Raw genomic sequence first — 24,105 nt, 5'->3', positions numbered from 1 at the left:
CAGGTGCCCTTGACTAACCTCCTTACTGCTCACCATCGACCAATATCACGCTCTGCTTCTACCTGCAGCTTCTCGGGTGTAACTGTACTGTGAAAGATCGCAGGGCTAGGAAATCATCCCTCCAGTTATCTGCTCCACGCTGTCTATTCCTGTGCTACCGGCCGGCATGACTCAGGGAAATATTCACTTATGGGTTTCTGACATGGAAGGCACACGTGGGAAGGCTTCCTCTTGTGAGAAAGCGTTGGATGACAGATCTGACCTTTGGGCTCGTGGCTCGGAGCGAGCTGAGGCTGAGCGGCGTGCCTGGTGTTAGTAACACTCAGGCTGGTGCTGCCTGATAGATGAATCACACTGAAATCCTCACAGTCTTTGCCTCTGGCTTTGTTCAGGGTCAAGAGCAAGAGATTTTATGAGTCCATCTGTGTTTTGAGACACCTGTGCACTGAGAATTCTGTCTGTAATGTAGGTTAGGAGCTATTTATTAACAAATCAGCATACGTGTGTTCTCCTGGAAACCTACTTAGAAGTTTTCTCTCATGTAGTGGGATGATGAACACAAGAGACTGTTCTTGATCTGTCGGAGCCCCAGGAATAGACACTGGGGTTAAGAGCAGTTTATTCACACTCTGGAGGTTTAACTCCTTTTAGTTTTCTTAGTTTTGAAAGGTGAGAAAAAATCTATTTGGGTGGCACCAAACGATGGCTGGTACACGCCTGAAAATATGAACCATTTCATAGAGAATTTAATCTTTACCAGCTATAACAAATTACTCCAAATCAGAGAGGTTCGTGGGAGTGAGGAGTAGGATGTCGACAACTTGTCGCTTCACATAATTAGGTTATTTGTGTCACTTAGCTGACATTGTTATAAAATGCAGACATATGAACAAGGACTGATTGATGAAACTCTTGCAATCCATCTGACAACAATCTGAATTATGATGTTATTTGGCTACCAAACAAAATAAAACACAAGAAATGACAGAAGAGAGTGAGCTGTATGTCTGCTGTCAACAGGTGGTACAGAATTAAAGCAGTTGCCATTTTAATAATTCCTGTACCTGTCATCAGTAGAAGAGGTGTAGCAGCTTCTGTCACACTGACAGCACAATGAGACAATCATCCCAGATAACACTCAGTGGTACAGACAACATTTTTTTACATATTTAATCTGCACCACCTCTGAATTATCATAAATATCAGGCTGAATTACTGGATATTAAATCAGAAGATGCACGATGATGACGTCTGAATTTTTTTCTAATTGATGCCAAACAAAAACAGATCTTGGATATGAATATTTAATTTCATCTTTGACACTGACGTCCACCTACAGATTGATGAGATGTGATAAAAAACAATGGAAAATTGCCAGCAAGGCTAAGAACTTTTCTTAGCGGCATTTCTGAAGTTATTCATTAGTTTTAGTAGAGCACTAGAATGATCAAACTGTCTGGAAAAAGTTTGGGTTACGTAATGTCAAATTGAATTTAAAGGAAACAGTGGGGTTCAAACAGTTAAAGGGGAAAGGGAGTTCATCGCCTGAATTATTGAAATACCACATGATGATGAAATAATGATGTTAATGCAAATGATGCTGCTTTTTTTTTCCTGAAGTGAGTATGAGGATGATGGCTTTGGCAATGACAGGATGAGCTCTTGTGTGCATGTGGATGATGAGGATGATGAGGATGATGATCATGATGCTGATCCAGGGGACAGTGACTGTGGAGGATATGGTGAGGAAGATGATGAAGAGTGAAGTCAATAATGAGGACGGTGATGAGCGTGAATGAGGTGATGATGATGAGGATCACAGTGATGGCGGTGCTGATCCCTCATCCCCTGCTCCCCCCTCTATAGGGGCGACCTCCCCGCTGCCCCGCCCATAAGTCAGCGTTGCCTCGGTGACTGCCGGTTTACGTGATGACGTCGGATGTATATGAGCGCGGGCGGCGGGATCTCTCTCCCCTTTTACCGCCATCGGAGCGGAGTCTCTTTCTTCCCCGGGACCTCTTCACTGCGCAGAGCCGCTTCACCAGTCCAGCCTCCAGCCAGAGAGCGAAGGTAAGGGGACAGGACTCGGAAATGGCTTTCGGTGCCGACGCCCCAAAAAAAGAAAAAAACTCTTGCGTCGTCTCTGAAGTTAAATTACATTTGAGCCGCTTAAAATAAAGAGCGGCAGAGGAAGGGACGGGCTCCTCTTAGCTAATGCTAGTCCAAGTCAGACAGCGGCAGCAGCAGCAGCCATTGAGACTGGCTCCACCATGATGTGTGTTAACGTTACACGCGAATAGAAAAATAAATAAAACCATTATTGTTAACACCGTGCTGTTTTGACAACCACTGCACTGACAGGAACGAACAAAACGTCGCATAATTCCCGTTAATTGTCGGCTTTTTTTCGACGTTTGTTGACACGTGTCTTGTATCTTGTATTTTAAGACTTGACCTTATTTTATTTATTTTATTTTTTTGGAGGATGATGCCCGGGGTGGGGAACTGTGATGGGAGTCTGGACTATAGGGACACAGCGGGTTGGTTCAACCTGTTAGCCGGTTATTGTCGCTTAGCACAAAAAAAAAAAAAGCTTGAAACGTGGTACCGGAGCGTTGGCACCACTTCCCCTCCCAAAGTGGCCCATATTTTTCTAGCCGGAGCACCGTGTCTGTCGGAGCTGTTCCTCCCACTTTGCTCAGACCCCGAAGTAGTGCGCAGTAGCACAGGAGCTAGCACAACTAGCCCAGACACACAGCGACGAGACCGGGCCGAGGCCGGCTAAAGTTAGCCTGCTCACTTAGCCGGGGGGTTGCTTGTTTGTGGAGGAAAGCGGGGCGGACGTGAGTTGTTTTTGACGTCGGGACGGTAAAACGTTTCAACAGGTTGTGGCTGGCTCGCTCGGTTTAAAACCAAGTTGGAAAATGATTTTTTTTGTAGAGTGAGCAGGCAGGCAGCACCCACCCTGAGCTTTTTGTCAGTCATTGATGGGGCTGCTAGACTTGAGCATGCAACACGTGGTCACCGGGCAGGATTAGGAGAAACAGCCTGCACCGAGAAAAGAGAAAAAAGGCTGTGTGTGTGTGTGATCGACCACTTTGGAGCTGTTCATGTTTCTACACACATCTGAGAAAACATGAATCGAACATTTCTTGTGTTTTTTGGTGATAGATGGTGCACATGCCTCGCCACTTCCACTCCAAGCTGGACATGATCTGTTGAAGCTGTGCTGCTGCCAGATGTTTCATATGTCTCACCAGGAGTCATGACTTGGAGAAAGTCACCAGCTGCCTCTTTTACTGTTGAAATCATACTATTGCATACACATGTACGCTTGTGTATGACTTCCAGGAACTTACCTAAAGGTGACACATGACGTAACTGATCACAACTCCTCACAGGCGTCTGCATTGATTCAGAATGCTCCTCTTTGTTTGCACATCACATTGTCCACCTGCCTTGTTTAAAAAAAAAAAAAGTATTGACTCCCACTTGAAACATGCTGTCATCAGTTTTTTGCTCCATGGCAGTATATTTAAAAAAAATGTCTGCTGCTGCTTGCTAAGAGCTTTCTCCAGCACTTTTCCCATCAATAATTTGGCATAATAGAGAATACAAGAAGCCTTTGGGGGGTGGTAGGTGTCGTCTTGCGTTAGATATTGCGGTGTGATATGAGACGTATGTGCTTCATTCTTCCATGCTTGTGTGTTTGTTCATGTAGACTGTTGTGTGTGTGTACATATTTATAAAAAAAAGAAAAAAAAAAGCGCTTTCAGAAATCGGAGCCGACAGAAGACTGCTCTCTTCATCAGTTCTCCTCTTATGCAGGAAGAAACAATTTGATCTGCCGCGTGACTCCGCTCTGAGCTTGCTGAACTGTCACATCAGCTCTGTAGTTGAATAATCTTGCTGTATTAGCTGAATGTAGGCCAGCTAATATATAGAAGAGAGAGATGGCGGTGATATGATGGCTTCACTGAAACGACATCCATCCTGCTCATTTAAATAAAAAAGTCCAAGGACTTGAAAGGCCTCCTTTTTAGTTTTGGTTTAAATAACCTTCGATGAGAAGAGTTTTTCTCATCACGTTTGGCTCCAGAGGGTGGACGTTCTGGGCGTTGGAACCCGGAGCCGTGCTGACTTACCCCTGGGATGACGCGTGAACGCAATTAATCACTTGACAGGATGGCGAGCCAGCAGGAAGGTGGCAGTCAGAGACCGCGGTTATGAACTTTTCAACTCTGAAGTGACACTCACATTAGCTGCAGGTGACTTCTGTCAGACTGACGCTCCACATGAGCGTAGATAAGTGATTCTGGGATGGAACTGGGCAGTGAGGTCGAATTATATCATATCAATATTTCTCACTACTGATGTATGATATAAGAAAATAATCAGTGTAAGGCCTGTCCAGTGAAAGTGTAAGCTGGTAACGCCCATAAAAATGTCACTGCTGCACAACTTACCTGACCTGTCTTCACTTTCCTGTTCACACTTATTTCAACACTATGAAAAGTGCTCAGAGGTGAACAGCTGTCTGTCTCTGAGCAGAATATATTTGCTACACCTACTCTTAATGTTAATTCAGGTCATTCAATTAGCATTAAGAGGCTGTGCAGAGATAAAATGATTAATGTTGATTGAATGATTCCAGGAAAAAACATAGCAGAGAATTAGTGGAATGATACAGTGGGCCAGACTCTCCTTTGTCACTGCAGATCCACTTGGTCTTCCTCACGGTCACATGTTGTTGTTGTTTTTTTTCTCCATGTACTAATTCCAGGCTGTGATCTTATCGTCCACTGTGCTGTTGCTTGACCAGTTTGGATGCACTGGCTGATTGACTGACTGGGTTTGTTTGTATGGTCTCCATGCCTTCTGAGGAAGTGGGAGACGGTTTGGGCAGAAGGAGCACAATGCTTAGCATAATCCAGAACATGCCAAGATGACCTGTTCACATCAGGACCTTTTCTTTTTGATCAGTAGTCACCTGATCTTCCGCTGTTGGAGGCTGCTGATATTTGAGTCCAAACAAACTCCCAGTGACTTTGGGTCTATTCTAGTCTGACACCAATATTACAAAATTTCCAGCATCTCAGATGAGCTGCACATCACGGAAAACACACTTCTCCCTCCGTCTATAAACCAGCAGCACAAGGCGCTCTGGGTTTGAGTTACAGCCACCTTGGCGATTGTGTGTTGTGACACCTTTTGTCACTTCCAGGTCACGATCTATCGCCCTGCTGTGTCACGGGCACCGATCGCCTGTACAGATCTCCGCTATCTGCCCCTCTGAAAAGAATGGCATGGTAATCCACCTCTCTGAACGGAGGAAGGCTGCAGTGGGTGGTTACATCACCGCTAGGGTTGATCCTGACTCATATGTTTGTGGCCTGAATGATGTGAAACGGGAAGTTTTGGTCAAAAGACGACAGACTGGGAGGTAAAGTTATGAGTATGTTGATTAAAGTGAAGGTGGAGGACAAAAATGACTGCGCTGCATCACCCATTTTAAGAACGGGGGCAGTATTTTGAGACCCCTGCATGAGAGCTAAGTCAGGTTGCATTATCGCTCTTCTCGTAGCTTCTTTTCCCTCCTCAAATGTTTAAAATGTTTCTGTCTCACTGAAGTCACAGATCAACAGAAGTTTGTGCAGACCTTCTCAGTCTTGATCTTTTTCAGCTGCTTGCTGTTTTTTTTTTAATGAACGTTCTGCTTTGCTTCCATCTCTGAAGTGTTGTCGACTGCTGCATGCAGTTTGTGCACATTTTCCTGCATTTCCTCTTGGATGGTGGGAGTGCACACACAGCAGTATTTTTCAGTTTTGCAGGAGTAGTATTTCTTGTAATGCTCACTTAACTTCATGTAAAGTGTGGGTTATGTAATAAAGATCATGTAAACTATCTGTTCTGGTAAAGCTGGTCCCGGTGTATCTCCACCTATCTGAATGTAGTGTGACACAGTGAAGTTTTTGAGGGAATCACTTGGCCGCTAAAGTTCAGTCAGTTGTTACAGCAGCTCTTAACGTTGAAAGGTGTGTGTGTGTGTGTGTGTGTGACCCAAATGCATGCTTTTTTATTTCAGCGTCTTACACGTAGTGCAAGTTTATACAGGTGTGTATGCCTTCAGGTGCAGTAAGGTGGGTTTTTTTTAGTATTTATTCGGATGGGTTAGATTTAATGAGGGCGGTACTGTAAGTCCTCTTTAACACTGAGTATCTGCCAGTATCAGAGCAGATCTGCTCCTTCTGTTTACCTGACTGTTTTTATGAAATATGTATCTGACACAGTGAAATAACAGCTGTGGTCTACTTGGTCTGAAACAACTCATTTTTACAAGCGACTTGATCCGACTAATGGACGTCCTCGTTGAAAAATCTTTAATTATTAATGTGAATGAAAGTTTGAAAAGACTGCGAAATGTGACTGCAAGCTGGTCGAGAGAAGACGGATGACTGTGGAGAGGTTGCGACACTCACGGTGGCGTTCCACAAACCGTCTTTGAATACAGTAGCTTGTAGAGAACACACATACCTGTCAGTTATTTAACATTTACTAGTGACAGTTTCTGAGCGACCTGAATGAAGCGGTTACCTGAACGTTTTGTAAGCTTGGTCAATGATGAATGACATCACATCTTAGTGAACCTGTATTCTGCCAATCCCAGGTGTCAAAACTGTGTCACTGAGCGGTGCGACCAAATCGTCTTTCACTTGTTTTCACTCATAAATGCTGCAGAACTGTCGCAGTGTGGCTGTTACGGAGAGAAATGACAGCCAGCCAAGCTGGCTCCAAACATATGATCAGCTGTATTTCAGCAGGCACCGGTCCACTAAAATGAAACTCCTTAATTATTAAATAATTTTGATGTTCTACTAACACCACTGACAAAAAGCTGTGGCTGTTTTTGAACCATCATTCATTGTCTGCTGCTGACTTGAACATCAGTCCTGTAGTACTCTAAGCTGCTTTAATATTAGCCTCAGGAGTTATGTGTAAAAGCCGTTTGACCTAGATCTGGTGGCAATCAAATGTTAGTCAGAATTAATTAGTTTGGTCGTTTCTAACTAATTACCTTCTCTTCTTGTCTCTTCTCTCTCTTTAGCATCACTTGAGACTCAGCTAAGATGGCAGACATCGACAAGTAAGTACATCTTTCACCAGCGCTGCACTCTGCCTCTCGGCCTTTTGTCTCCTCTCTCGGTCTGATGCTCGCGGTGCTTGAAGTGAGCTGCAGGGCCCTCTGACACTCGAGCAAAACATCTGCCGTGACATCACTGATTTGGGCGTGGTTAGACATACTACAGGATGAAAAAATGAAGGCGGTGCAGCGGCCTTTGGTCGACGAGCCCTGATGGAAACTGTTGTTTACCATGGCTGCCATGCCATGGGCTCAGGTTGCATCGTCATAGTATGACAAGCACGCACGCAGGACCCATCACGACATTTGAGTGATGTACCTAAACGTCCCTCAACTGGAGTGACGCTCCAGTGGTCGTCACACAACACCAGGGATGGATACCGTCACACACACAGGCACACACTCTCACTGTTGGCCATTGATTTTCACCTCGTGCTGCAGACTGACAGGAGGATGATGGGACGTGCCGGTGACTCTGTTCTGTTCAGTATCGAGCTCTCCTGCACTGCATCTTAAAGCAGGGTGGTGTCGTGTTTCAGTGCTAACAGCAGCATCATGGGAGGGAAAAAAATCCTGCAGTTTTGATTACCGCTCGAGTTTTCCTTTTAAGCTGCACCGAGAATATGACTGCACCTAAACTCCACCTTCCCTTTACCATCAAATGTGCCCTTGAGCAAGGCTGCAGCTGCTTTACTTCACCAGTTCAGGACTAAACAAGTTTCCCAGCTTAATTTTTCAGTTTCACCGTCATCAGTTATGTTTTTGGAATTAAGGAGTTCAATAATAGTTTGCCAACCGAAGCAGCTGGCACTGTGGCCAGAGTGGCTGGCAGCTTCCCCCCAAACATGCCAGAAGTAGTTTTGTGGTTGGAGTTAATTCTGTGCAAACAGTCTGACGTGTCTGTGTTTTGGCTGACCTTCCCTCCCACGTTCCTCCCCCCTCTGTGTCTCCCCGATCAGCAAAGACCAGGCTGAGATGGACCCGGCAGATATGGAGGACGTGGAAGAAGTGGAAGAGGAGGAGACGGGAGAAGATGAAAACAGCAAAGGTAACTGCTAACTGTGCACAGTTATTGGTGGTCTGTGTCTCCAAATGCATATTAACGTTAATTAAAAAGTGTGACTTTGTGCAGAATCATTCATTTTTAAATGATGAAATATGGAATGTCTTCAGCAGCAGAGGAGCAGCATAAACTCTGTCCTTCTGCCGGGTCTTTAAACCGAGCTATCCGAGTAATTTGCATGGCATGATTTTGAATTGTAGTTAAGAGCTGGGAGGCACTAATCCTTTTTTATTTTTGGATCTCGATGCTGTTTGTGCATCCTTTGATGCTCAATAAATGACTGTTTCCTCATATTAGCCTACTCCCAGCTCACTGAATAGATATGGATGGATGTTTGGCGTTGTCTATTTATAGCGACTTTGAATAGTCTTTTTAAAGCCAGACTTGAAAGAAGACTCATTCTGACTGCCTACGACTGATCCGTCACAGCGACCACACACTCAGGAAAGCCGTACATGAGGCTTGCAAGCTGAGCGGAGATTATACATGCATGAGTAATACACAGTTCAAGCCTCCCAGCATTAACATACAGTACAAACCGTCGTCAAGAAACCTGACACATCACACATGAAGGCTGCTGCCAAACAGCAGCAACAAACTTTGAGGGAGTCACAAATTTCATCTCAAGATTTGTGGAAGTTCGTCTCCTGCCACACAGCTCAAGTTTACTAACTGCTGCGCCTCATTTAAAAAACAAAACAGATTCACCAGTCCTCTACCTACAAATGCACACTGGAACCTGGCACCAACACTGGCAGGGTTTTTGGTATCAAACCCTTCACCTAGCAAGTGTTTTGTAGCATGCTGAACTAGAAGGAGACACTGCAGGGTCAGGACCTGAAATACACATTAAAGCAGTAAAGGCACTTCCAGCTCGACATTATTACACAAGTACTTACAATGAAGATGTTTTGAAGAACTCCATGAGCAGCTACAGAGCAATGTCAGTGTCTGAACTGAAGAAAACAGACTTCAAGCCTTGAATGCTCAGACTAGGATCTTAAGTCGAGGACAAAAAGTTGAGATGCTAATGGCTTCTGTAAAGCAGTACATCAGGATCATTCTTTAGGTTATCCCACCTAAAATCTGTCCCACCTAAAACCTTTGCCTTTAAGTTGTCCTGGAGAAAAGAAGTTCTATTCAGCAGGAATCCTGCTGCAGTGGATTCAGATGACTGAAGGTGTCGACGACAGGAGAAGTTTATGAAGTTTCTATTGGTCTTTAAAAAAAAAAAAAAAAATCACATTAAGTTTAAGCTGTATGCATTTTCCAGGCCACCTTTCAAGCCTATAAGAGGTGAGCGTCTTAGCTTTCACTCTAAAACTTAGTTGGGTTAAGGTCAGAAAGTGCACAACAGTCGGTGGGGACGCTCGTATCATCACCTCAGAAAGCTAACTGGTCTTGTGCTGGCTAACCCTTGTTGAGGTATCCACCAAGCAACCAGTCAGCAGCTTGGGTTGTGTTTGAGTGAGAGAGTGTGAATTCAGACAAGCATACATGTATTTGACTTGCTAGCTGTTAACACATCCCAAGCAAAATGGCAAAAATATGGCAACGGAGAAAAGTGACTTTCAGTCTGCTTAATCTTCTCACCTGCCTCCAGAGATCTGACTGAGCTTCGAGAGGTGCGAGCAATGTGTCGGACGTTCACATCGTGCCATCTGTCACCTGTCTGCTTGCACAAAGGGAGAGTACCCTTTATTGCTGACTGCCACCTCTTATTGTGCTTGTGGTGTTTATGCAGCAGTGTGCACATTATTAACCAGACTTCATTCAGTGTTGAGCTTATTTACTTCAAATGACACAACAGGCAAAACATGGAGCGAACATGCTGACTGAGAGACGACTGCACGCTCCGGGCAGCAAACCGCTCCACCCTGCTTACGTACAATAAACACACAATGCTTAGATAGGTGTGCACTATTCTTCAGGAGAGTTTAGCTGTTGCGAGTTGTAAATACTGACTAGAACAATAAAAAGTGTTCTCTTGTAGCGATTCTTGTTGTGAACTTGCATAGGTAACTGCTCTCATATTGTACTTTTGACTGTGTGTGTGTGTGTGTCCCCAGCTCGTCAGCTGACTGTGCAGATGATGCAGAATCCACAGATCCTGGCTGCGCTGCAGGAGAGGCTGGATGGTCTGAACGGCTCACCGTCAGGGTACATGGAGAGGTGAGGCATCATCTGTGAACACAACAATGCACGTTAACTGCCTTCCAGAGTTGACGTAGGGCAGACTCAGATGTTCAGCATCTGCTTTTCAGAGCCACATCTGGTATCAAACCTTTTGGCAACAAGCTAGTAAATGCTTTTTATTGGTCAGTATTTGACATTTTCCATCATAACATTCAACATGAATCTAAAACCTCTTCAGTGACTTGCACAGTGGATTTTCTTTTAACCACTCAGTGGAGTCTTGTTGTGGCTCAGTCGTAGGCTGTAATCACTTACCCGCACCCAGATGGTAGGTGGATGTTTTTGCTCCTCCATACTCGCATGCTAATTATTCTTCTAACTGGTGACGGCTTTGTTGAGTAGCAATGCTTTTATGCAAATCAAGTTCAAGCAAAGATCAGACACATTCATGTTGAGCAGAAATATTCCAGTAAAAGATGAAAACCACAGAATCCAGACACAATTCAACCTGCTGCTGAGTGGCTGGGCCCATACGGAGTCTACAGTGAGGTTTGATTGTGCTACTGTTGAAAACATTCGAGACCGGTCATGAGACACTTCTTGTCTGTCTTGAACAAAGAGCACTGAGGATTTTATTTCAAGGCTGTGACAGAGGGGGATTTCACCAGAGTTTCCTATTAGTACCTCAGACTATAGCTGCCTGTCAGTTTCATAATGAATTGAAAATATTTTTACATTTCTTAGAAAGTGGAAAAAAAAAGTTCCCTTTTTACTTTCTGGTAGAGTTATATCAGCACACAACTGAGAGAGTAAAATAGATGAGAGTGGAAAGCCGCCTGAGAAATGGTTGAAAAAGTTGTTTACAGTCTATAGAGAGCAAACACCTGCTGTGTTCATGTGGGTTGACCACGAGACAGCTGCAGAGTTCTTCAGAATCAGAGTATTTTGTGAAACAGATCATTAAAAGACAGAGACGAAGGTGAACTGGTTCACTTTGGGGACTGAACAGTGATCATTAAAGTCGTTTGTGAGTAAACACTAAAAGCTCACCTTCATACGCACTCCCACAAAGTGATTGTATCTGTCTGGGGGAGAAATGGCAGCCAAATCTTCTGTAATAAAATTTGACTTCCTAAACAACAAAAAGAGTTCATCTGCAAAACAATGTCCAAAAGAAAACACAGAGCAGTCTGTAAATCCTGCAGTATGCCTAATGAGACGCCTGAGACCACGCCTCACCCAAAGAGAGCTGCAGTAGGCTGTAAACTGTCTGCTCTCGTTTTGACTTCAACCCTCCAAAGTCTTTGTCTCATCTCAGTTTCAGTGGACTCTGGTCTTGGTCATGGCTGGCTCTTGGTTTAGGTGGTCTCGACTAAACCTCTGACAAGTAGTGCAAAGGAATACATTTTGAATGACCGCTTCTAATGAGATGTGTTCACAGTGAAACTGGAGGTGTACAGTTATGGCGGTCAGATTTGCATTAGTGACGGTATATTACAGTTTGTTCCTGTCCTGTTTGTTCTCTGTACATCCATCGCTGTCTGCTTTAGATCAGTCCACTCCTGTGGCAAGTTCCTGAGCTCATTCTGCCTGAGGACGTCCTCTTTATGTCCTGGGAGGTTTGGCATACCAGAAACTTGAAGGTTCCCACATCAGCCACCGTGCAGTTCAGTCTGGAGGTCCTCTGAAGTTGACTGTAAACTCCACAGTTTTGAGCGTGTTCAGCTCCAGGTTGTTCTGACCACACGAGAGGGACAGCTGTTCAACCTCCCCCTCTGTATGTGGACTCATCACCGCCCCGGAGGAGACTGATTGTGGTGTGTGTGGTCTGCAAACATCACGACTGTATCACACAAGCCTCCTGTGGCGCAGTCGTTAATGTAGAGGGAGCAATTAATGCCTTGAACACTTGGAGAACTATGAAGGCATTTATTTTGGTGACACAGAATTGGCCCATTACTCCTGTACTAACATTTACTTTAGTGGGTGAACACTTTGGCAGTGTCTTGTTTTGTGTTGCAGTTATACTTAGTTTGGATCAGCGTGCTTTGGTTGTGTCAACAATCCCAGTTACTCACTGTGATTCAAAGTTTTAATAAGTCGCATGAAGTGTCCAAGAGGGGGTGAGCTTTTTCTAGGCATTGTGAGTTTATCCTGCTCGTGGATGACTTTCACTGATGGTAGCCTTTGGGATGCTGTGTGAATGCAGTCGTACGTCTCGGCCACAGGGCTGTGCCACCCTCTGCTCCTCTTCTCAGCAAAACCACCATCAAGCAGGTCTTTGATCAACTTGTCAAGCATTTGGCAGTCCCCGGCAAACTCACCAGTTACGACGTCCCAGCATTTGGGACCAAACATGCATTTCCTTGCCAGGATAGTGCAGGCGTTTTAATTTACCACACTGCAGAGGAACCAGAGTCTGCGCAGCCTGACTGCAGCTCTCAGAGTCCTTTAAAACCCTATCAGAATTGTTGTTGTTAAAGAGTAAGTCAGTGGAAGTTTAAGGAGGCCTCACACCAAGACATTAGATCTGTGCAACATGAACTGTTGCACAGATCTGAACAAATATGCAGCTATGTGCCTAGTGTAAATCTGTTTAGAGCTATTTCATGACCTTTGTTTAGTGTCTACACAAACGACTGTAAAACAAAGCAAGGCGAGCAGGTTAAACTACGTTTATGAACCAGTTCATGGTCACTTCTTTCTTTAACAAGCTGCTTGAGAAATTGCTGTTTGATTTGGTGGAGGCACTCTGCAGCTGTTGTGGTTCAGATTTATTTTTCTGTGCAGAGTGCCCACATGGCGTTACAGACTGTAGAACAGCTATTTGAACCGTCTGTTTGCCGGCTTTTCAGATTGTTTTAGTTTTTTTCCTTTTTCAGCAGAGTGCAAAGGTTACTGTGCTGAAAAGTGAAATTTAAATTCCGCCTGAAGTGTAAAAACGTTTTCGTTTCGTTGTGGCACTGCGGCAGGACGAATAAGATGCCCGCCACATTCTGGGTAATTAATGGGAAACCGTTGTCCTGAATGACACGATGTGAAGCCTCTACTGATACATACAGGTATTATGTAACTGACAGAAGGCCAACCCACAATCTGGTCACAGTTGCGCTGATTCATTACAAGTCAGATCTGAGCTATGGGACCTAACGCAGCTGCAGTCCAGGACTGAGATTCAATACGAGGTCATGGTGGTTGCCTGAGCGGGCGTTCTTGGAAGGTTTCACTTTGGTGTGTTTGGAGGCCTCAGTGCGTCATTTAAAAGAAAATTAAATCTTTATAATCTGGACACAGACTGCATCATCCACACTAAGAAGCAGGCCACGACTTTCTCAAGCATAAACCCAATAAGTCAGCGTATAAGCAAGACATCATCTCTTCAGTCTGCTGTTAAATGAAGCACGTCTCAATAAAAGTGGTCCCTGGCATAGTTTCAGTTTGTTTAGTGTCTATATATAGATTGTATGAAGGGCTGCATAAACAAGAGTCACAATCCAGCTGTGTTCACTTGATACTGCATGTACTTTAACTCTGAAATGTGTCACATCATCGTGTTTGTTTTTTTTTTTTTTTTTTTTTTTTTTAATTGGGTCAAAGTGTCATAATTGTAGTTACTCGCAGTGAAGGGACAGAATGAACTTTTAACCAAAGAAACACTTGATGTTTCATGTCAGGGTTTTCCAGGATTGTACTCATGCTCTCTCTGTCCTCCCACAGTCTACCAAAGGTTGTAAAGAGACGTGTAAACGCCCTGAAGAACCTGCAGGTCAAATGTGCCCACATTGAGGCAAAGTTCTACGAAGAAGTACATGAACTGGAGAGAAAGTACGCGGCCCTCTACCAACCCCTGTTCGACAAAGTACGTCTTTTCTACACTTTGTTTTTGTTTTTTGTTTTTTTGGTGTGTCTGTTTGCATAAAATAAATCATGAACATTTAATGGTTGTTGATTGTCATGATTAATTGGACAAGGAAACGAGGCATTTGATTCACGTGTTGTCAAATCTATACCATGCGATTGACGCATTGTCCCTCAGTATCTGTTGACCTGAGTGGGCTGCTGTGTTTATTTCAATCAGTGCTGTATCTTTGAATTAATTTCCAGGTTTCCAAAGCAGCTCAGGCTGCTACACTGATCCGTTTTTAGAGCTCACATATGAAACAGTTTGTTCCGCTTGTCCCTGGAAAGCAGATGGCTGTAAACACAAGTGCAAATATAGTAGCTATAACTTTTTATTATAGTTCACACTTCACTTTAGGGTGTTTTTTTGCAAATGAGTCAGTTGTTTTGTGTGTAAAAACCAGGAAATGCCCAATTCAGTTCATGTCTGCACGTCGACTCTTAATCATGGAAGAAAAGCAGCAAATGTTAAATTTACTGCTAACTTTTGATAAGTTGGAACCACAGAATGCCATTTTTGCTTAAACATTAGTTAAATGATTAAATGACTTTGTTGCAGATACATTTTGCTTATTAAATATCTGGTTAGTCAAGTAGCTCGACTTGAGACCATGATCTTTGAACCAACAGTGAAATGAGCGATTGACTCCAGAGAGTTCTTTGCTGGATAGATTTCCCCTAATTCTTTGTAGATAATTAGGGGAAATCTATATCTGTGGATGAAATGACATTAGTGATCATATTAAACGTTTTGATGAAATCATGAGGCCCATCATTGCCTGAACCCAAACAAAGGAAAGGATGAGTGGCATGGGGCTGACACCAGCAGAGATTATCTTGTTGTGCTGCTCTTAGATGCACGACTCAGCAGTACTGGTGGTTTTCAGTATGGAAGACTGCATTATGAAAACATGACCAGACACACTCGACTTCCTCATCAAGCAAGCTTGACTCCGGACCATTTTGTCAGTCTGTTAACGTTGCGGCATTAGTGACTGCAAAAACATCGACTGTTTACAGTCAACAAACTGAGCATGGAAGGATGGATGTTCTAACTCTCTACTACAGGCTTTATTAACAGAAAATGTCCCATTGAGAGAACTAACATGACCTGAATTGTTTGTCATGTTTACAGAGAAGTGACATAGTGAAAGCAGCATATGAGCCCACAGATGAAGAATGTGAATGGAAGGCGGATGAGGAGGAAGAGCTGACAGTAAGTAAGCAGGTACAGGTGACGTATACACCTGCATGCTTCCTGCCTGACTGGCTGAACACTTTGGTTTCTGTGTTTGTTTCTTTTTTTTCCTTTAACGTTTTCTGCATGCAGCTTATCGTAGCATCCAGAACAGAAAATGCTTAAAGTCCCAATTCGGCAGCACTGCATGTAGCCAATTAGAAGAACCTGGGGTTTCAGTTTTTCACAGCTGTGTTGAAAGAGAACAGTTAAAGTCAGTGTGATTTATTGCAATACTTTTTTCTAGCTTTAAATGGAGCTAGTTCCCCTCCTGGTTTCCAAACACTGGGTGTTTTTGTGGGAGTAGGTGGTGAAAAGCTCTTTGTTTCATATGGTTTAATTATGTGAAAAATAAAGATGGTTGAGCAAGCGTTATTTTGAAGAGAAAATGTCTCCCTGAAACAGGACGAGATGAAGGAGAAGGCTAAGCTAGAGGAAGAGAAGAAGGACGAGGAGAAGGAAGACCCCAAAGGCATCCCCGAGTTCTGGTTAACGGTTTTCAAAAACGTGGACCTGCTCAGTGACATGCTGCAGGTAGGCTGGTGCTGGGGGAGGAAGTGGAAGTGGGTCACAGATAAGCAGTTGCTCCCAGCAATGAATAATACAAAAATAATCAGGGTTTGCTTCCACCTGCTGGTTTAAATGGTGAACTGCATGATCTAAATCCAGTGCTCTCTCTCCTCCTCAGGAACACGATGAACCCATCCTTAAACATTTACAAGACATTAAAGTAAAATTCTCAGATCCAGGACAGCCCATGGTGAGTGAGCACGACTCATTTAAAAGTCTGAAACCGGCCCGTAAACTCTGAGCCGTCTGACTGTCCTGATCCGGTTCGGTCTTTCTCCAGAGCTTCACGTTAGAGTTCCACTTTGAGGCCAACGACTTCTTCACAAACACAGTGTTGACAAAAACCTACAAGATGAGGTCAGAGCCCGATGAGAACGACCCCTTCTCCTTCGATGGACCAGAGATCATGTGCTGCACAGGGTGAGTACACACCTGCTCTGCATTGCACTGCTCTGGGTTTATAGAGAAATGCCACCACATCATATCATACCATTAATCGTGTCAGCCTCGATACACTCCAGAAAATAAATTGATAACAAAAGAAAATCTAGGTAGGTAAGTGGATAGTTTTTTTTTAAGTGGAAATCAACAACCTCACACCAGCTAGATTCCTAAAATAAGATGTCATTTCGATGACATTTAAAATCTTGGATACTGACCTTGCTCTCTCCCACCGCCGCCTCGTCGTCATGTTTCACCACAGTTGCACGATTGACTGGACGAAGGGCAAGAACGTCACGTTGAAAACAATCAAGAAGAAACAGAAGCACAAGGGCCGCGGCACAGTGAGGACGGTCACCAAAACAGTCCCCAACGACTCCTTCTTCAACTTCTTTACCCCACCAGAGGGTAAGGATGACGCGGCAGAAATGTTACACCTGCAGCAGAGTTCAGTTACACTTAGCCAGTTGATTTAGCATTTTCTTAATCTCCTCTGCCTTTTTTAGATGTTTGTGTGCTCCAACTAACTTTGACTATCTCCATTTGTTTACAGTTCCAGAAAATGGAGATTTGGTAAGTCCCTGTACATCCTATTAATCCTGTCCAGTCGTTTTCCATAATATAAAGTTTTTTTCCTCAGTGTCAACATTTAAGTATCTTGCACTTGGAGACTTATGGGCTCAGAGTTTTTAAATGTGATATATTTAACAAATCCCATGAAAAGACCAAACAATGAATTTATCCTTTATAAGTGTCCCAAAAATATCTTCTTCTGTGCCACAGCGCTCCATTGTTGTTCAAACACTATTGAATGCATCATTGAGCAACTTTTTTCATGACAATGAAGTTTTTTAAGTCCATCTAAAAATAATCCCCAGCAAACAGTTTCCTCCTGCACGTGTAACACTTAAAAACTGCAGTGATCTGTTTCTAAAAATGAAACTGGATTTATGTGAGGAAACATTTGAACATAAAACATGCACATCTTCAGTCGGAGCAGTGGGCTTTGAGCTCACTGTTACAAAACCCATTCACCCATAACCCTAACCCTAACCCAGATGATCAAACTAATGTCCATCTGGACTGTCTGAGACACTAAGACAAACACTAAAGAATAGTAGCCTTATTAACGCCAGTGTCATTTGTTTGTAGAAAGAACCAATTCATCAGTCAAAACACAATGGCCGGCTTCAGGAAGAAGAATAAATATGATCTAGCAGAATTCTCCAGCCCATGCTTATGAATCACATCAGATATAAGCACATCTGATACTGACCCCAAGTCCAAATTCCTGATTTGAATCTGTTCAAGTTTAGCTGTAAACACCAAAATCTACAAATAACTTTATTTTGTAGAAGTAAATGAATCAAGGTGTTTCTAGATATTCACCGACTGATTGACTGACTGATTTACCGTTAAAACAATGGAGAAGACTGAAGAAGTGATTTGTTAGAGCCTCAGAAGAACAAATCTGGTATTTAACAGACTCGGAATCAGGCCCCTTTTTAAAAAAAAAACAAAAAAAAAACCTTGAGGGACATCTTCATTTTATCCTATCCACAGGATGAGGACTCGGAGGCGGTCCTGGCTGCAGACTTTGAAATTGGCCACTTCATCCGTGAGAGGATCGTACCTCGGGCTGTGCTCTACTTCACAGGAGAGGCCATCGAGGACGACGATGACGATGTGAGTGTTGGCATCTCCTGCCTTGTTGTAAACTCGTCCACGCTGGAACAAAACCATGCCGCTATTATAGAAGTTTGACCATGTTCTGCAGTGTTACGGGAAAAAATATGCTTTTCTTTCTCAGCTGTTTTAGTTGTGCATAATGTTTTAGTAATGGCTTATTATATTATTTGGCTTCAGTCATTGTCTGAAACATAGAAAATACCTGTACCAACTGAGGATTCCTGGGCAGTGGGGTATGCATTTCCATGAGGGGAAACGATACAAAACTTGACTCTAATGTATTTTCTAGCTAATGCTCGTGTTTGTGTTTCACAGTACGATGAAGAGGGAGAGGAGGCAGATGATGAGGTAAGATTAAGGGCCACAGCTCACGTATGAAAATGACTGAGCACAACATACAACACTCATGGCTTTAGTGTTGTAGTTGACACTGCTGAGGAAACCCTGTAGTCTAAAGCTGCTGTGTGTGTGTGTGTGTGTGTGTGTGTGTGTGTGTGTGTAGGAAGGCGAGGAGGAGGCTGATGAGGAGAACGACCCAGACTACGATCCCAAGGTGAGATCACCCCCTCAGCACACACACACACCCTCTCTCTTTAAAGATCTCTGGTGTCCTGAGAAAGACCTTACTCAGCTCTTCTTAACTTTGTTGGCTCAGGATGCTCTTTTCCAAAAAAGTGAGCACTTCTCACTGAAGGCCATTGATCTCTCATGCGTGAATTTGAACGTTGCTAAGGTGACAAGCATTTTGCACCATCCAGTGCCCTTTGAGGGGTGGGGGTGTGTGTCTGGGGGGTTCCTGAGCTGCAGGTGGAGAACGGCTGCACTAAATAGTCAGATTTCAACATACAGAATACATACTGTCAGATGCATCTCATTTACACCAGCTTTTTGGTTTGCTTCAGCTTTTTGTTGTTGTCGTGATCCCAGTGTAGAACAGCACAGAATGAATGTGACTCTGCATGTTGTTAATAAAACTGAACAGTCCAGTCAGCCTTAATGGGAGGATGAGGACACCAGTGAAGTGTTATTCACATACTTTATCCATTTGAATCATACATGCAAATGTTTTGGATGTATTCAGAAGAATCGTGTGGCCTGATAAACATAAAAAAAAAACCCAGTTTGAATGAAATCGCACGCACATAAACCTGAAGAGGTTTGTTGTGATTCCACAGAGACAAATAAATAAGAAGTCCCCTCGTGTAGACTGTTTATTCACTGATATTTTCTGCTTCACTTCCTCCCTGAATGGAGGTAATGTGGCTGAAAAAGTCCAATAAACAGAGTGTAGGAGAGAGAAGCTGTGCAGAGCGCCAATAAGACAAATAATAAGCTCTAGGTACATAATGTATTCAGGATGCAGCATCGTGGCATGTAGCTACACTCTGTGTACATGAGATGTTCACTCTGCTTTAAGTGTTACTTTATTGATTTGGCCTGATCTAAACAAGCATGACCCTTTTTGCTTCTTCGCTAAACAAAACGTCTTTGACATTCTGTATTCTGCTAGTTTTGCTTTTTTAAATTTTTATTTATTTTCTCCTATTCATTAATGTTTCTTCATCTTCGGTCACTTTGGCATCTTTTGTCAGCTACTTTTTAAATTTTTCCTCACTAGGTTTAAATGGTGACAGTAGAAAAATAACCCTGTCCTGGTAGGTACAGCTTGTGAATTGTCAGCTTACTACCATCACACCCCCTCACCCGTCACCCCCGTCCTCTCCGTTTTTGTGTTTTGTTTTTTTCTTTCTTTTTGCTCCTGTTTTTCCATCCTCCATCCATCTCTCTGCACCCCTCACCCATCCTCCTCCTCTGCCGCCGTGCTGCACCCTCCCGAGTTACTAACCCACTGGTTTGTTGTTGGTTTCTTTTGAAGTTTAACCCATAGTGAGCTCTGCATTTGCACCTGTATTATTTCTGTATGTTGAAGCCAGTCCAGTCCTCCCTTTTTTTTTCTTTTTGTTTCTCCACCATGTTGATTCTGTCCGTCCACAAACACAGCCTAGTTTTGAGTTTTTGTCAGGATGAAGATGTCTGCCATAATTTTTGTGCTTTGTTTGATGTTTTTTGTTTTTTTAATGCCCATTTAAACGTCATCTGCCCATTCATTCGTCCCTTACTCCTCTTCATATTAACTCTGTTCAGCCGCCCTTTCTATAGATCTGCTTTTAATGCTGGGATAATGGCCTCTGAGGTTTGTTTGTGCTTCAAATAAGGCCTAGCCCAATAGTTGGCAGATAACCAAAGTACAAGAAATGCCAACAAAGTGTTTATCTACATGAGGGTGCCATCATTGTCAGCAATAACGGCCAGTTTTCTGTTTTCCTTAGAAACTGGATTGCTTGCAGCAGATAAAAACAAAAACTGTCAAGACTACATCAGAGTTCACGACAGAAGCTGTGACTTTGAGCATTTTGGCGAAAACACAGCACAGTGTGTAAAATCCTGTCTCACACAGAGCACCTTTTTTTGGACTCGAGGCTATCGAGAGTTCAGCTGCAGCCACAATGGCTAAAATGACCTTACAGCGTTCAGTCAGTATGGCATCACGCCACCGAGAGCAGCCTGAGCAGCTGCAGTGTGCCATCACCTCTAGAAGTGTGTGTCTGCTGGAAGGACGCCCTCTATGACGGGGTCTTAATTATCTTGCCGTGCACTTCTCCATCCCTGATTTCACTCAAGTGTTGCTTTTTGTTTTCGGCAGCTAATTGATGTGAGCACAATGACCGGAGGTTCTGTCTGAAGTGTTTTTATTATCCTGCAGCAGCAAACACCAAAATGAAGCACCTTTGGCAGATGACGAGCCATTTTAATCCAATTTACTCCCAGCATTATGTTTTCTATAGACTTCAAGATGCCACAAAGTCCAAACTGATTGTTTGCTGATGTAATCTCTTTGAAAGTCAGGTGTTTACAGGCGTCCATAGTGCTGTATTAGAACCTGTACTTCCTGTCTACTGACCACGGCCTGTTTTGGAGGTTGTGTCCGGTCCTGGGGTCCGGGCATGTTCATTGGTAGACACCGACACTAGCTCATAGCGGTGGTGGTGTAACATGCTGGGCACTATTGGCTACTGTAAGCACCAATATCCACGTCGCGTCCCTCCTTATCTGCCAGTTTTTACAGGAACCAGGAACTTCTAAAGACATACCAGAACATTTTAATCATGACCAGTGGACATGATCAAGCTTTTCAAAGGCCTTCACTGTCGGCTCATTCAGCTTATCATTAATATTTATGTACAACGTGTCGGCCAGAAAGCAGCAAAGTTTGTTCACAAAGATCATATCTCATATCTGTCTGTATCTGCCTCAGAACTCCTGTATTGAGCTTAACTGTATATGAAAGACGTGCTAGCACACTGATCGATTCCAGTTTCCAGTCTTTAGGCTAAGATAATGGTCTCCTGGCTCCAGAGCTGACAGACTGGTAAAAATCTTCTCCCTGTTTGAAAGCGAGTGCATCCTCCAAAATGTCAGACTGTTTCTTTAACATACTACTTTGAAGTGGTTGCACTAGCCTCAAGTGTGTTTTTATATTAATGTCCACTTTAAAAACGCAGGACCTCGTCAGGTCACGTCCCCCTTTCTACATCGCAGTCTTTTCAGTATTTTAAAAACACCTGCAGAATCTTTGTACCACAGTGGTGGGTTATTGTCATGGATCACTTGAGACAGCGGTGATCCAAAAAAACAAACAGTTTGTAATCATTGCTACACTAATGTGTCTGATCTGAATGTGTCATAGTCCCCTCGTTCATACGTCCGTTATTGTCCTTTTTCTGTTCAAAGTAACTGGATAAATGTTTGAGAGATTTAGTCTGAAGCAGCCTGTTGAATGTTTTAGCTCTTGAATTGGCTTTGCTGTGTGTAGATATGATTTTTGGTTGTGTGTTTGTGTTTGGAGAGGTTTTCATCATTAACATGCCCCTCCTCCATCCCTGTGATGTCTTGCAGAAGGATGCAGCCCCCCCAGCTGAGTGCAAGCAGCAGTGAAGCCTGGCCCGGCTGCCTTGAGGATCAACTGCACTGTAACGGCTTCTCAAATTAAAACAAAACAAACAAAAAAAAAGATTTTAAAAAAATAGTTACTTACCGCCTTATAATGTTTTGTATTTTTCTTGGTAGAGAATTTGAAGAAAAAAGAAGTTTCAAGATTTTTGTTACAAAAATTCATGGTAATATACTGGGAGCTGTGTGGCTCAATATACATAGTATTTTACTAGACCTGTTTTTTCCTTCTCTTCCTCCTTCTCTGTACAATAGATAGAAAACAGGAAAAAATCTCCCTCAAAAAGCATGAACTTGTTTCTTCACTGCTAAAACTAGTTTTGGGTTCTTGTGAAGTCTTTTGTTGTATTTGCTCTTAGACAACAGCTGTGGTTTAGACTGCATCGCGGCGACGTCAATTTATAATCCCTCCCCTGTCCCCTCAGTCCCTCCCTCTTCCTCTTACCAAAGTTCCAGGTTGGTCTGTTCTGGTTGTCCCAGGTGAATCTTTTTTTTTTCTTCTTTTTTTTTCTACTCTTAGCGGGGCCTTTTAGCACTTGTAAAAGCACTGTAGCATTTCCAGCTCGCGTGAAGTGAGGACAGACAGGTGACCTGCAGCCGGATGTCCACTCCAGTTTATCTAATCTTGCTGAGCATGGGATCCGGAGTATGTGTTTTTGGCCACTTCCTGTGCCACTCGTGCTCAACTACTTTCCACTCTTGATACATTCCAGTAAGCAGACTGGCCGGCACCGTCGGGCAACCTCTGTCAAAGGGAGTCCACTTCTCTTCTAACTAGACGGACTTGTATGAATTGAACCAAAATGAAGGTGGTTTCCACGTCTTGGTCGCGCAATGGGTCGCTCCCAGGGCTCGGTACAGCCTAGTCGAGTCTCTTTAACATTCCAGAGGATTCTTTAGACGTGGAAGGGGATGAGACTGTTTGGCAGGGTGGCCAGTTCAGCCCCAGTAACCCAGTGCTTCAGGCTCCTTGTAGGCTCGCAGTGGCGTAGCTCTCGTCTTTTCTATAGCACTTTGTATTAGTGTGTGGCGTACCAGTGGCGTCTTGTCATCTGTTAGCTGTCTGAGTATTCCTTGTGAGCAGCACTTTGTTCCACACCCACCCCACCTGCCTTCACGGGCACGGGGGCCGGTGCTGTGACCCCGCTCTGTGGAGAGTTCAACTTGTGCTGTCTGGTTTTTGAAGTGCATTACCTTTCTTACCGGGGGAAGCACACTTGGCCTGTTCAGAGAGGCTTCGCAGGAACAGGGTTGGGCAGATGTAGCGCAGTGAATGACAAAGAAAGAAACCTGGTTTTCAAAGTGTCTGTCGACATGGCAGGTTCACCAACCCCCCTCCCCCTTTTCTCATCAGTTCAGATGTTTACCTCTTGTGTCGTCAATTTGTGACTGGTCGGGTGACTCGCACGGACCTCAGCCCAGCCCCTGAGGACTCTGTTCATTTTTATCACTGTGAAAGAAGAGGGCAAAGTGTGATGAGGCCATCGTGTTGGCCAGCAACCCACCACCCTCCCTAACCCCTTAACACTCCCTTCTTTGTTACCCAGAAGGCCACAGAGAAGCATGTCAGAGCAATACTTAAAGCCAGGAGGGGGACCGAGAAGAAACCGTAGCCCGCCTCCCTCCCTGTCCGTTCTTAATGCCTTTTTCAGTTGTGAAAACAGCCAAGTGCTGGTTGTGCTGGGCAGCATCGTGTCCACTGTGGAGAGCCAGGGTACTTCTCATTCTGCAGGGAGTATTCAGATCATGTTTATTGGAAAAGGACGTAAAGGGTTTCTGTCGAGTCCTTCTGAGCAGCTGTTGTCAAGGCAAAATGCTATGCTACAAAAATACTAATGTACTCAATAACTGTACGTGTATGTTCATGAATAAATTGGTTAAACATGTCTCACATAGTGGACTCTGCTCTTTGTTTTC

General features: G+C 43.7%; 1 protein-coding gene across 3 annotated transcripts; it reads left to right on the top strand.

Moving 5' to 3' along the window:
- Positions 1-1,919: 1,919 nt before the first annotated feature.
- nap1l1 (nucleosome assembly protein 1-like 1) lies at positions 1,920-24,079 on the top strand. 3 transcript variants are annotated; one of them, XM_010744357.3, is made up of 16 exons: positions 1,920-2,070; positions 7,106-7,144; positions 8,101-8,189; positions 10,274-10,376; positions 14,058-14,199; positions 15,376-15,468; positions 15,883-16,011; positions 16,166-16,237; positions 16,328-16,467; positions 16,751-16,896; positions 17,042-17,061; positions 18,052-18,174; positions 18,493-18,525; positions 18,680-18,730; positions 19,796-19,832; positions 22,135-24,079. In XM_010744357.3, exons 2-15 carry the CDS (start codon positions 7,128-7,130, stop codon positions 19,799-19,801), a joined length of 1,164 nt encoding a protein of 387 aa, XP_010742659.1. In that variant the 5' UTR covers positions 1,920-2,070; positions 7,106-7,127; the 3' UTR covers positions 19,802-19,832; positions 22,135-24,079. The 3 variants fall into 3 exon arrangements, with proteins under 3 accessions (XP_010742659.1, XP_010742658.1, XP_010742657.1); XM_010744356.3 differs by lacking the exon at positions 19,796-19,832 and having other exon boundaries at positions 15,376-15,456; XM_010744355.3 differs by lacking the exon at positions 19,796-19,832.
- Positions 24,080-24,105: the final 26 nt, after the last annotated feature.

The sequence above is a fragment of the Larimichthys crocea genome, chromosome XX, assembly GCF_000972845.2.
Source record: "Larimichthys crocea isolate SSNF chromosome XX, L_crocea_2.0, whole genome shotgun sequence".
NCBI lineage: Eukaryota > Metazoa > Chordata > Actinopteri > Sciaenidae > Larimichthys > Larimichthys crocea.
Note: the sequence above shows the minus strand (reverse complement) of the source record. Positions and strands in the feature narration are given on the sequence as shown.